At 44.8% G+C, this 14,856-nt stretch overlaps 1 protein-coding gene across 2 annotated transcripts in view; it reads right to left on the bottom strand.

The window, feature by feature from the left end:
• Positions 1–14,856, bottom strand: part of Plpp4 (phospholipid phosphatase 4) — a 137,143-nt gene that overhangs the window by 62,313 nt on the left and 59,974 nt on the right. The window contains exons 3-5 of one of the 2 annotated variants that reach the window (XM_021167127.2): positions 14,002–14,092; positions 8,864–8,927; positions 6,973–7,097 (exon numbers count right to left, since the gene is read on the bottom strand). In XM_021167127.2, the coding sequence (XP_021022786.1) occupies positions 6,973–7,097; positions 8,864–8,927; positions 14,002–14,092 (280 nt within the window). The remainder of the gene's footprint in view (positions 1–6,972; positions 7,098–8,863; positions 8,928–14,001; positions 14,093–14,856) is intronic. The other variant, XM_029479063.1, reaches the window with a different exon arrangement.

Below are 14,856 nucleotides of genomic sequence, written 5' to 3'. Positions count from 1 at the left end.
TGGCCTAGTCGGCCATCACTGGAAAGAGGCCCATTGGACTTGCAAACTTTATATGCCCCAGTATGGAGCAATTCCAGGGCCAAAAAGTGGGAGTGGGTGGGTAGGGGAGTGGGGGGGAGGGTATGGGGGACTTTTAGGATAGCATTGGAAATGTAAATGAGGAAAATACCTAATAAAAATATTAAAAAAAAAAAGAACAAAGAAGCTCGTGAGGACACAGAGAAGGCAGGGTGAAATTCCCAGACACAGAGAAAGAAAAAAGTCATTCCATCTGTGAGAGAAAGAACAAGGTGGTACATTTGTTAAAAACCCAAAGTTTGAGAACTCTCTTAGAAATTAAAAATAGAAAAATATTATGACAATTCTAATTCTATAAAGTTTTAAATCTCCAAGAGGTGATTATAAAGCAGCCAAAAGGCAGACAACAGGAAAGAAAAGATAATGGAAAAGTAACTCCACATCTGTCTACACAGATCTATAAAAGAAACAGGGGGCACATTCCCCAATTAAAAAGACACACCCAGTGACCAGGACAACACATAGAGAAATATACGTTCTCAGTGAGGTCTGTCATTATGAAGTCTCAGATGACCAGAAGTAAAGAATGAGCCATTATGAAGTTGTAAAGGTGGGGAAAAATGCAAAAGACAGGGTCTCATTTAGCTGAGGCTAATCTTGAACTCCCTATAGAGCTTCGGATGACCTTGACTGCCTCTACCTCTTGATTGCTGGGGTTTACAGGGTGCACCACTAGACCCAGCTAATTCAGTGCCAAACCTTGTGGTTGTTAGGCAAACATGGAGACTGACAGAGCTACAGCCCCAGCCCCCCACACACATCAAAGAAATTACCTCTATCAAATGCCCCTCAGTAACCCTGAAACCTGGAGACCCTCGTGGAAATGATTAATAACCTGGGCTTCCACACTAAGAGCATAAACATCTCAAGACATGCAACCATGTTACTTTCTGATGAGACACTACAGAAGTTTCCCTCCTGGAGGCTTTCCCTGCCTTTCTAGGTCCCCCAACTCCCATCGCACAGCATCCCAACACTCGTGTTTGCCCTCACGCTCCAGGTGGACACAGAGTCAAGTTTGTCTTTGCCTTCTCTGCCCAGTGCTTAGCCCAATACCGCTAAACACCCAGGGATTTAAAAAATCAGGAATAGTTGATATGCTTTTATATCTTTTCTGCCGTAAAATGTATCCCACAAGCAACAGCAGCCCCATTGTATGTTGTGCCAGAGTTGCTTAAAAGTGACACGGCCAGGGCTGGAAGTCCAAATCAGTGGCATAGCACTTGCTTAGCAATACTGAAGCCCTGGTCCAACTCCAGCTTCATTTAAACAAACAAACAAACAAACAAACAAATATCTACACATTTAGACATCTAACAAGAACATCTACATGTACATTCTAAGTGCACCGGTCTTGCTTTAGATGTTTGCTTGTTTAGTGGGTTGGCCTGTGTCCTAGTTTGCTTTCTATTGCTGAATCAGTCTAGTGGGCTTATACTTCCACATCACAGCCCAACACTGAGGAAAATCAGGGAAGAAACTTAAGGCAGAATCCTGGAGATAGAAACAGAATCAGAGGCCATGGAGGGATGCTGCTTACTGAATTGCTCCCCATGGCTTGCTCAGCCCATTTTATTATAATATCCCAGGATCACTAACCCAGGGATGGCATTGCCCACAGTAGGCTAGGATCTTCCACATCTATCATTAATCAAGAAAATACCCAACAGATTTGCCTGCAGGCCAATCTTGTGGAGGCATTTTCTTGTAGACGTGGTTCTGATGCTAAGGTCCTGTTCCCCAGTTGGTTCTTGATCTGTCAGTAAAGATGCCAGGGGCCAATTGTAAGGTGGAAGAAAAGAGGCAGGACTTCTGGGCCCCCAGAGGAGAGGAGAAGAGACGCAGGAAAAGGAAAGGAGTTTTCACCATGCTTTGGAAGGACAATAGGTGACCAGAGGTTAGGGTATTGAGATGGGACTAAAGGTAACTGAGCAACTGGATCTGAGGGCAGATTGAGAGGTGCTGAGCTAAGTGTATTAGGAAGGGCTTGCTAGCCGAGGAAGGCTTAGAAGAGCCGAGCAATTGAGCCAACAAGGCAGGTTGAAATTGAGCAAAGTGTGTCTGTGTTTTTCATCCACGGATCTGATATTCTCTGGGCGGGGGCTGGTAGCACAGTTCCTGGAGCTTAAGGAAGGGTAGCAGAAGCTACATGCAACACTTTCTCAAATGAGGTTCCTTATTCCTAGATGACCTAAGCTTGTATCAAGTTAAACAAACAGCCTAACCAGCCCAGCTTGTTTAAAACAAAAGTGTTGCTACATAGTGCTTTCAATCCCATGATTCCTTCTGTTTCTACCTCTCTTCTTCTGCAAGTGTAAATTACCTGCCTTATGAAGGCGTTGATGCTGCTGTTTTATAGAACTGGTACCAGCAAGGCTGCTGCTGATCTTTGCCCACAAAGGACAGATCATAGCTATAGTTCCATGGGCCCTATGTCCCTTTCATAGCTATTCAGCTCTGCCATTGTAAAGTGAAAACCACCACAGACAACAAATAGAGGAAGGGACATCTCGATGTTCTAGTACAGAATGTCTATAGACAGGAGCCGTGGCTGGAAGTGACTCCTGTACTGACACCTGGATGTTATTGCTCTCATCAGAGGTAGAAAGGAGTTCTTGACTCCCACCAGTTTTGCAGGACAGATGATTCTGTATAGCTTGGCAGTATCCTGGTGTGTTTTTCCCTACCTCTCCCTTATATAAATCATCCGCCTAGAAGCTGAACAGATACTGAATCAAAAACTAAGACAATCCCTTGTTCCAAAAACCCTCACATTCAGCTCCTGGAGAAGGCACAATACCAACTCGTGTATAAATCCTAAGTTTAAAACCACTTTCTGTATCCAACTGTGGTCTCTGCTTTTTCAGTCAAAGAAGCTAGGGATGTCTCAAAAAGCAAATCCCATGCAAAAGCTTCTATGGGGCTTTGATGCTTGCTGTGTGAGCACGCCACACTGGAGCCTTTCAGCTACTTAAGGGAGAATCAGACCAAGTTCTTTTGTTTTCAAAACAAATTGATATCTGTTCTTAAGTTCGAAGGAAAACTAAATGTTCTACGGGATAATGTAAGGATGTGGAGTACATCCAGCCGTCAGTGATCTATGAACAGAGGAGCCCAGCCCGCGTCTCTTTAGCTTGGGATCCACCTCATCTACTCACTCAAGTCTGGACTAGAAGATTGATTGTTTAAGGAACAGAAAGCCTTTGTAACAAAATGAAGGTCCACTGAGGTCATCTCCTCTGAGGAGCAAAAAGTCACACCAATCATGAGGTGTCCTAAAGGTGACAATAAGAAACGCAGGACAGAGCACTGATGGGTTTCTCACTGCATAAGGCAGCTCCCTTCAAGCTAACACTATCCTGTCACAAGTCGGGGAAAGAGCGCAGATGAAAGCAACTTCATTAAAACCCAGAGCTTCACTGGACATCCTGTCTGCCAACAAGAGCAAATGTTAATGTCTTAAGAAGCATCCGAGGCAAGAGTTAGTAACAGCCTCTGCCCAAAAGCCTGTCGGGCACAGATCCCTGTAGCCACCCATCTACAAGGCAGACAGCCAGAGGCAGCCTGTGAGAAAGCCAGCTTTTTGATGGAGGAGGAAAGAACTCACATCTAATAGAAACATTTCTTTAAGGCTGGACCACTAATCTCTGAGGTCTATAGTCCGCCAGCAGGAGCTACTTCCTGCCCTAGTTTAAATGTGCCAGCAGATGCTAACCTGTACTATGGTCCTCAGCCAATTATTTGAGAAGCCAGGATTAAGATTTTTATTTTAGAAATGATTTCATTTCCTGGTGATCTTAAGATTTAAAGCCCTTTAAAACTCAGCACTAGCTGCAAGTCTTTCAGAGTGGGGAAGACACCTCAAGAAGCATAAAGATAAGGAGATAGCACAATTAGTAAGGGGCTCGCCATGCCATGCAAGCATGAGAAGCTGAGTTAGGATGCCTAGGACCACACTCTAGAAAAGAGAAAGCTGGGCATGGCGGTGCACATCCTGCATGACAGACTAGCAAGGTGGGAGAGCTGAATCTCTGAAGCTTGTGGGTCAAATCAGCCTAGCCCACCCAGGGAGCTCCAGATCCAGGGAGAGAACCCCATCTTGAAGCATAAGGTAGAGGATAACCAAGAAAAATAGTCCATGTCCACCTTTAGCCTCCATATACACAACACACATACCCATGTGAATATATACACCCACGTATATGCACACACAATACACACATGCACAAGAAACAACACAGCATCAAAGACAGAGGACAGGAATGAACCTACCTGTAATGAAATAGATGGAGAATCTATAGGAGCTGACACCTTAAATACTACCCCAGATCCCTCAAAGCATTGCAGCTTTGGAAGCCTTAACAACAGTGGTATAATAACTTAATGCAGCAGGAACCCTTCCAGCTCGCACCTACACTCACTTTAACTGTGACTCGAGAAACACACAAGATTGGAAAGAAGCACTCTTACATCCTGACTGCAGCCCAGGGTCAGACCTTCTTCTATAACCATGTCCTCACCATAGGTACCTCAGAGGCCCTATGAAGCAGTGGGTGGTGGCTCTCAGGCCAACTCTTTCATACTTATGGCATTGGATCTGGCTCCATTTATGAACTTCCTAGCCTGCTGAAAGAAGCTGTCATCAATTTGGTAACAGAACATGTACTCATCCCCTTATAGCTCTGAAGACCAGATTCTTAAATCAAAGATATCGGCAGGGCCATGCTTCCTCTAGGCTCTGCAGAAGAACCACTCCTGGAGCGTCTTCCAGCTCTAGTAGATCCACGTGCTCCCTGGTGGTGGCTGTATCACTCTGTCCTGCTGTGTCCTCAGGTAGCCTTCTCCCCACCTCCACCTCCAACCCCCTCTACCTGTTTCCTATGAGAACATCTATCACTGGATTTCAGACTACCCTAAATCCAGGAGTTTATCTTAATATTCTTAACTTGAGGGGCTTTTGACTGTTCAGTTTGCTTTGGTAACTAAATTCTAAGGGAAAGCAAAGGCATGCATAGAGAATGGTTATTACAGTCAAATTATTTAACATATCCATTTTCTTTTGTAATCACTGTGTGTGTGTGTGTGGAGAGAGAGAGAGAGAAAGGGAGGGAGGGAGAGAGAGAGAGAGAGAGAGAGAGAGAGAGAGAGAGAGAGAGAGAGAGAGAGAGAGAGAGAAAGGGTGTGGGGGGGAGAGAGAGAGAGAGAGAGAGAGAGAGAGAGAGAGAGAGAGAGAGAGAGAGAGACTCCTGAAGTAACTGTCCTGGCAAATTTCTAATATTTATTACAGTGCTGTTAACTACAACCCTTTTTAAAAAATAAAGTCATATTTATAAGCCTGTATTTTTTTAAGAGAAGGGGTTACAGTATTCCACTCACTATAATCTTTATAGCTGTAGAGAAGAAAATGAGGCATCTATTTAGCTGACATGGAATGTGAACACTCTATTACATTAAGTCTTGTAAAGGGAGAAAACACCATCGCTCCAGGGGCTGCTAGCCTCAGGTGAATAACCAGTCCTATCTGAGCCTCACTGTTCTGTGTAAGAAGAGAACCTCCTCCACCCGGCAGGGTACAGTGCTGCAACAATTGTTGATAATGATCCCCCTAAAGTGCCTGCTGCTCCCATAGCTCATTGGCAGGGCCAAGTTTCCAGTGACTCTAGGCAAAATGTCCATTCAAAGAAGCTTTAAGATGTTTCTCAACTCAGTCACTCACCAGTTAGGCCATTCTTTGTCACCGGATTCAGAAAAAAAAAAATCCTATTAAGATAAGAGGCTTGCCGAAAGTAAATGATTAGACCTATTCGGAACCAAGGACATCACAGTTTGACAGGAATCTTTCCTGTTCCAGGCAGTCACCTGCAGCCATAGTCCGCCGCCAATTATCCCAAGAGTCATAACACCTCAGACAGCCTGCTACACCTGTGGACTTCCCCGGGCTGTATTTTGCCTTGTTTATCTCTAGACTCCTGGGACCAATGCCTGGTGTCTGAGTCAGTCAATAAACCCCCTAGAGTGGATGGAGACACCAGCTCTGGGGATAAATAATAACAGGGAGAGCTACTGTGACAAGTCTGAAGTCCAAGTGCCTGCTCCTTGCGGGATTACATAAAACAATGCACTTCCACATTCCAGTCCTGAAGACTGCTACAGAAACGTTAGTGATTATGATCGCTGACTTTAATCCTCACTTCTCCAAACAGAATGGAGACAATCCTATTTCCATTAACACAACTGGACCTGAGGTTTGAAAAGGTGACATTTGAAAGCCAAAACATGGCAGAGCCAGGATGTGTCACAATTCAGATATCTGTGAGGTTTCTTCTTCTTATTATTTTTTGCTTTTGATTTTTTTTCTGCTATGCTATTCTGCTGCAGGTTCAGACTAGCCTTTGTTAAAGCTGATCTAGGCTTGAGCATCTATAGTGAAACCATTTCTTGAGGTTGTTCCTGTGCACACACAGGAACATACATATTTTCATACGTTTATCTTTATGCACATGTGTTATATATTTGATCATACACATAATACCTTAATTACAAAAATACTAGATGCAACGCTGAAATGAACACTGGTTGTCAAGGAGTGTAGTAAATTCCCTTTGCACTGTCAAACTCATGTGTCAGAGCTTCGAAAAGGGAAATGTCTCATGCCTCTCACACCACACTCTTCCAAGCTCACCAAAGCAACATATACAGCACCGTGTAAAATCTGGATCCTTGGCTGCAGACTTTCCTGACTTCCCAAAGATCATTATTTTTCTAAACCATCCATCCCACCCACAGTGAAGAAAACTATACTGCGCTAACATTCAAGTACCAAAACCATGCTCTCCACTTAAATGCTCCGAGCAATCGAGCAGGAGGACCAGAGCGTCTCCTCCTTGGACTCACAGGAGGAATGGATGCTGGGGAAGCTTTTGCGGCCCTCCGACACCAGGTCAGGGTCACCTGTGCAGCGCATATCCGAATTCATCACCCCATCTGGAAAGCAGCGGTAAAAGAAATCGGGGCGAGGTCTACAAAAGACACCATGGACATTTTCAATATACAACACTGCCAATCACAATGAGCCCCAAGCTTATCCCTCCTCCCCATAGATCCCGCCCCTCTGCAGGCCCCCTCTGCGAGCACCCACGGGAGTTTCCTGAGAGCCCTTCAGATACCGTTGCTGAGGAAACGCTCAGTGAAATTCTCAGAGGCAACAAGGTCTGAATTGGAGCTGGGTTTATAGCCTGAGAGAGGTCTCAACCATCCGCAGATGCATTTCTACATCTGTAAAAGGGAGGAATCAATACCTGGCCAAAGGTGAGGTCTTGAGCATTAGGTAGTGGGACTTCATAAAGGCACCTAAGCATCTATCATCCGAATCAAGAGGACTTCCTGTCTTGATCTACTGCTCAGCCAATCTAGACCCTGCCTCCAGGTTCTGAGAAGCTAGGCCATGACATCCCTACATGACAAGTTTTGGTGGTCAGCTATCTTTTCTCAAGTAGCTGTCCTCAAGCAGGCTGGGAAATATAACAACTCCGTCACACAGTGTGAGGAGTTCAGCAACCCAGGCTGGTGGCTCTGGTTTAAAGCAGGAGTGGAACAGACATCTCTAGAAGACAGAAGGGTGATTCTGGCCCTGAAAGCACGCCCTCCAGAGCATGCATAGCTAAACTAACTTAGACTTGGATGTAGATGCGGTGGAGGCATTGCATATCCACCATGCATATATATATATATATATATATATATATATATATATATATATAGTGCCTATGAGACTCCTTAAAGCAGGGTCAGGGTGCTGAAGGAGATGGTACTCCCGCCAAGGTCATCCATGATCCATTAGTGACAGACATAAGCTGTGAGCCACAGAATTGAATTCTATACCCAGCACTTCATCATAGCCTGAATGTTCTACTCAAGTGAGGATTGTATTGTAGAGATGTGCCAGCCCACTATGCTGTGGGCTCTACTCCAATACTGCTGTGTGCAGACCATAGTGAGGCTTGCTAATACTGTAAGCACATCTCCCTTTTACGGTGTATACTGAGTCATAGTTATCACATACAGATTCAAACAGTGATCTTCCCAGCTCTAGGATCTCAGGAAGGTGCCTCTGTGGCCTATCAGAGCTGCTCTGCCCTGTCTTCCTCAGACCAGACAGTGTTTCCTAATGTGGTTTTCACCTACTCAACCAGAACTTCAGGGGGTGAGGGTTGACAATCAGCACTTTATCTGGGCCCCAAGTACGTGCTAAGCATGGATATCTGGGGGGACATCCCAGTTCAAGGTGCTTCACTAGCCAAGTCTGACTCTTTACCAGAGCCGCCAGAGAAGAAGGCATACCAAATGGAGATTCAAGATTGTTTTTTCAGGAGCAGGAAGGGAAGTGTGTCATAAAACCAGATCTGAAATGCCAACCCATACATCTCATTCTGAAGAGAACAATACATAAGTGATCTGATTAATTTGTTAAAGGCTGAAGGCCTGGCAAGGGCCTGGGGTAGCAGTGGATGGCTCTGGAGATGCCAGGAGCAGGCTTTGGCCAAAAGAAACTGGTTAGCCAGCCAGTGGACACACTCTCTTACAAGTGAACTCCTCTCTAAAGTAATGAGTTCACAATTTAAAGGAGAGAAGAGATCTGTACTGAAGGTCAGAAATCTCAGAAGAGCAACAATCTGAGGGAAAACCAGACACACTGAAATCTGTCCTCCTGGTATCTTCTGGTCATAGCTGCCATACAGATGAACTTTGTAGTATAAGCTATCATGTGTTTCTTCTTGGAACTTACCTTCCCACTATTAGTTTAATAGTGTTTGTGCAGACTCCATTCAAAGCAAGAGCCAAGGACACTGCTATAAAACAAAACCAACAGACAGAAAAAGAGAAAACCAGTTGGTTCTCATATTTAAAAATCATCACTGTAACCACCATTACCATCATTATCATCACCATCACCACCACCATCATCATCATCAACAACATCAATTTACCATCATGATCACTACCATCACCACTACCACCATTATGAGCATCAACACCATCATTATCATCATCACCGTTATCACCCATCACCATTGTAAACCATCATCATCGTTATCACCATCACTTTTATTACCATCACAACTGTCATCATCATTACCACCATCATCTGTAATTAGACTTAGTTTATGACCACAGAATTGTTAAATGATAGTTTAGAAACATAAAGAAAAGCCTTGTCGCTAGGGCAAAATATAATCGGGGCAGGACTACAGAGGTTGTTCCATAAAATGCCACATTCCTATGACAAGAAATTTATCTTTCCTTGGCCAGAATTTTGAGCCTCACAAACAAACCTATCTATCACTTTCTAGCCTGATATAAACAGATTTAATACAACAGCATATAGAATTTCTTTTACTGGTAGTGAAACATATAACTTTTTTATTTCTTCCTGGCAACCTCCTCAGACATAATTCAAATCAGAGCAGCTGCCAGAATCTTTCTGAAGAGTCGGACAGCCTTGCCAGGCCTCTGCCTCACCACTGACCCATGACTTGCCAACAGCTGTCCATCACTGCTTTCAAGATAGTGGAGAGTCCAGGGGGTGACTTGTAATCTAGACTAGGCAGAACTTCTGGAATACAGTGTTTTAAAATATACAGCCTAGGGACCTGCCAAGCAGCCTGGAAACCTGCTGGAGAGGGGGCAGACCAAACCAAAGGGGCGGCAACATGAATTGTCACCCATCCCCTACAAAACCCTTGACCCTCTCTTAGAGTTTGTTAAGGGGACTTAAGAGGCATAGTCATCACCACCAATGTGATGAGGGTCAGATGTCTTACGTAAGCAGCAGAAGCCCATGAGGCTCTCTTCAGCTTTGCTGAGTAGTCAAAGATGTCAGCTACCATTGCTCTTTGGCAAACATTAACTGCTTGATGCCAGCAGAGATTTATGTAAGATGAGAGCAGTAGAGGGGCATTTTCGGGAAGGATCTTCCATGAGTGATTCATTGACACTAAGTGAGACAGATGAGCTGTTCTACATGCAGAAAGCATGGCCCTCGCAGTCACCTGGGCACAGGCTACTGGGCTGAAGACAGAGCCACCTGCTTTTAGCAAGTTGTAAGAAATAGAAAGAAGGGGGAAGGTTGGGGTAGATACTTATGAAAAGAAAAACTAAACACCTGAATGGGGCTGGGGAATTCTTGGCTATGCATAAATATAGTGGAAAAGAAGGGGCAGGTCCCCATTGGAGAGCTGAGCATGAGTCGGCCCCACAGCACTGCCAGGAAAATGTCCAATGTGCAGGCCAGGCATAGACAGGCTCTGAGTGCAGAGAACACTGGGAAGATCCAGTGAAGACAATCTTTACACACAGGTCTTTTCTGCCTGAAAAGTCAGCTTCCCTCTCTTGTATAAGCTCAGAGCAGAGGTGAGGCCTCTTCTGCAGAACTGAGGACGTCTCTAGCTTGTCTGGGATGACTTCTCCCTAAGTCCTGACACTACACTGTGAGAGAGCACAGAAGTGATGATGTCCTCCTTGTCAGGGTTGGACCTGCCATACTTTCTTAGGGAGTTCCACTCAGTCTTAGCCTGGGAGCATGGCCTCAGTGCAGACAAGCCATTTGTGAGCATCACTGGCTGCGCTCTCATCATCCCACAGAAACGTGTGTGAACTTCATCTCCAGCTCCATTCATCCAGAGCATAATACACCCCATGCACACTCAGAGTTGAGTGCGCTCATCACAGCACAGTACACTCTTTCCAAAGGTTTGAAGTGAGTGAGCTAGAAAACCCCAATGAACTGGCTGATTTTGTGTGTCAACTTGACACAAATTGGCATTATCACAGAGAAAGGAACCTCTCCCTTGAGGAGATGCCTCTATGAGATCCAGCTGTAAGGCATTTTCTCAATAAGTGATCGGGGTGGGAGGGCCCATTGTGGATGGTGCCATCCCTGGACTGATAGTCCCAGGTTCTATAAGAAAGCAAGCTGAGCAAGCCAGGGGAAGCAAGCCAGTAAACAGCATTCCTCCATGGCTTCTGTATCCATTCCTGCCTCCAAGTTCCTGCCCTGTGTGGGTTCCTGTCCTGACTTGCTTTGGTGATGAACAGCAATGTGGAAGTGTAAGCTGAATAAACCCTTTCTTCCCTAACGTGCTTTTTGGTCATGATGTTTTGTGCAGGAATAGAAACACTGACCAAGACACCGGACAACCAGAAAATATGCTGTATGATTCAAATACCTAAAAGGGACAGAGAAGGACCAAAAGCAAGAGTCTCTACGGCATTCTGGAAGTACATGTGACTGATTCATTTTTATCTGAATGATACAATGGACAGGGTACTTGAGGAGAAGGCCTCAAAATGACAGGGTACTGATGCAGGAACCTCTAATGAGGCATCTACTCTAACCTTCCATATTCCCTAGAAAGATGCTTGGTGGTTGGATAGGCAGGTGAACACATAGCCCCAGACAGGAGTGCCTGCTGACTAACAAGAGCACCATGGGTCTAACTCATGTGGTGTTTTACAGAATCTGACAGGACCATTTTGACTGATGGCTCAGAAACACAAATAAGACTGTCTGAGATAGAAATTCAAAGTGTCGTATCCTACAGGTTGACTTACTAGGGGCTGCCATTGAGAGTACTATGGGATATGGGCATGCTAGAGGATTTGAGAGCTTTTGCTGTCGGCTTTGTTTGTTTGTTTGTTTGTAGTTTTAGGCAGCCCAATACTCTAGTCTTTCCATAACAGAGTTCCTGACTATTCTACAGCCTGAATGCCTGCAAGCTCGATGCTACGTGGTCCTATTCTTGTCTGTCTGTGGCAGAGGGGAACACTTGGACTCAGGTATAAATAAGTGCCTATGTTAAATCTTCTAAAGACCCTCAAGTACAGAATGAACATGACCACTAAACCCCACTCCCTAAGAGAGTTCTGAATTCCAGACTTGATTAGAAAGCATCAAGTTCTCTGACCTTGGTGTTTGAAGTCCCCCTCCCTGCCGCCAAGCCTTGCTAAATGCATGGGCTGTTTGCAACCCCGTGCACACTGCTGGCTTTTCGTCATTTTCCAGTCAGGAACTCATTGATTTCGGCAAACAGAACAGCCAATAATTCCTTTTTAGTTACTGTACAGGAGGCAGAGTATGGTGCTCAATTTTGAAGCATCACCCTAAGGAGGTAACCAGGCATGCTTGGAGACATCACAGGAACACAGTGCCATAGCCAGAAGTAAATTATAGCCACAAACATGGCAGATCATTCTTACTCACTGTCATTTGTCTTAGGACTCGATGTGAGGGAGCAACAACAGTATGAAGTGAGGTGAAAGGATTTCCAAGCCCACAGAGAGCATGCCCAGTAGGATCACCCTAATCTCCATCCAAACACTGCCCTGCGCTAAAGTCGGGTACAGGAAGGTACCGATGCTCCCAACCCCCAGAAAACTCGTAATACTTTGTCATCACAACCCAGACCAAGGCCACGTGACCAGACTCCCCGTCTACAGGTCAACAGTGCAGAGAACACACCTGCCTGGAGAAACCAAGGCTAGGCCGGGGAGGGGACAGGAAGTGGAGGAGTGGAGGATAGCATATTTAAGACAGAGTTGGACATGAGCTCCTGACATTCCAGCTCTCTCCCCTGTGTAGACCTGTGGGGTGCTGCTGTGCGGTCCCCTCCTTTTCCTCAAGTTGATGAGAGTGCTTATTTTAGCTCTGTCTTTATTATTATTATTATTATTATTATTAGATGTTTTCTTCATTTACATTTCAAATGTTATCCCCTTTCCTAGTTTCCTCTCCAAAAATCCCCTATACCCTCCCCCCTCCCCCTGCTCCCCAACCCACCTGCTCCCACTTCCTGGCCCTGGCATTCCTTTATACTAGGGCCTAGAATCTTCCACAAGACCCAGGGCCTCTCCTCCCACTGATGGCCAGCTAGGCCATCCTCTGCTGCATATGCAGCTACAGACAAGAGCTCTGTCTTTAATCCCATTGTTTACTCAAGGTACATTATTCATTCTTTTCAACTAGACAGACCTAAGGAGAGCCTGGTTACATAAAACCAGTTCTTTGTCCCTTAGACACACCCTGCCTCATTCATACTCCCTCTCTAAGAAATGAGAGGAGTATCCTGGATATTTTCATCCCTAAAGCCCAGCAACTAACAGCTAACAAACTCAGTGAGGAACCTCAGGTTCCAGACTTCTACCCTAGAGGATGGCAAGTCCATAGACTATGCTAAATCCAAGCTTGGGGACTTAGGGGGGACTTAGGGATAAAGGTATATAACTTATTTAAAGTATATAAAAATCAATCCAATTTAGTTTTCCAGTGTATATGAAAAAGCTGGGGTATTTAGACATGGGTTAAATTACCTTGGCTGCTAAAACAGCACAGTAGGATTGATTCTCTCCCTGTGTGTGTGTGTGTGTGTGTGTGTGTGTGTGTGTGTGTGTGTGAGAGAGAGAGAGAGAGAGAGAGAGAGAGAGAGAGAGAGACAGACAGACAGACAGACAGACAGAGAGACAGAGAGGCAGAGAGAGAGACTCACCACGACCATATAGCCTTGGCTGAACTGGAATGCCTATGTAGACCATGTAGACCTTGATTTGTAAAAACCTACTGGGTTCTGCCCAGTAGTGCAGGGATTAAAAGTGTAAGCCATCATTCCTGGACTGTGAGGAAGCACTTTGGACAGGGAAGTGACTAAAATATCTAGGTGTTTTGCTGGGCCCCTTCTGAGAATCCCCGCTTATGAATCCCATTTCCTTCCCATTGGCTTAACCCCTTCTAGGCTTATCTCATTTTTCCACTGTTTAATTTTGACCAAAAGAAAAAACATCAGTTGGGTGTAAATGAGATTTTTTTTTCAAATGTGATTATCTAATTAAGATCATTCCCAGCCCCTAAAGCAAGAACTGTGAATACTTTACCTAAGAAGGCTTCCTTAATTTCAGTCTTGTCTGTCCGCCGGATAATTTTCACCACGCAAATAACAGCCAGGGGTGTGAGGAAAGAAATTGCCTGGAAGAAACAACGAATAATCCCTCATGAGGATACTGATTTGCTTCAGATGTGCGATCTATAATTAGTCCCGGTTAACTTCATCTCACTAGTCAAATGACCTTACAGAACTGACCTTAAACAAAGAAGGGCAATTTGTCTGTATGGAGCAAAAACACAGACTAGGAAACTGGAGGTCTGATTGCAGGTTCTAATTGATTTGTAATTGCTAGGAGCCACATTTAAAGTGGGAGCCTTGAAAAGAGTAAAGAATAGTGTATAATTATGATAGTTCATCAGCATCAGTAACACTCTGGAGTTCTTTCACCCCTCCGCTGTGTGTGTGTGTGTGTGTGTGTGTGTGTGTGTGTGTGTGTGTGTGTGTGTTGGAAGAATGTTGTAGGCTCCTTAGCAACGTGAGAAGGTGGGCCTTCTTAATGAAAGCCAATCAACTCATTTCCTTTTAGAGTTCTTCTGTTGAATATCCATTTTTTTTCCTTCAAGTTAGAAGTGAGAGCCCCTTTATACAAATTCTTCCTTCCAACTTCACCTGTAAGTCAAACCTCTCTAGCTAGGCAAGTTTGTAAGGGAGTTTCTAGATTGGGTTAATTCAGATAGGAAGCCCAATAGGACTAGGCAGTACTATTCCCTGGGTAGGATCCCAGAGAATGACAAAGAGAAAGAGTCAAAATGCCAGCACTCCTCTCTCTCTCTCTCTCTCTCTCTCTCTCTCTCTCTCTCTCTCTCTCTCTCTCTCTCTCTCTCTCTCTCTCTCTCTCTCTCTC

The sequence above is a fragment of the Mus caroli genome, chromosome 7 (genome assembly GCF_900094665.2).
Source record: "Mus caroli chromosome 7, CAROLI_EIJ_v1.1, whole genome shotgun sequence".
Lineage (NCBI taxonomy): Eukaryota > Metazoa > Chordata > Mammalia > Rodentia > Muridae > Mus > Mus caroli.
Note: the sequence above shows the minus strand (reverse complement) of the source record. Positions and strands in the feature narration are given on the sequence as shown.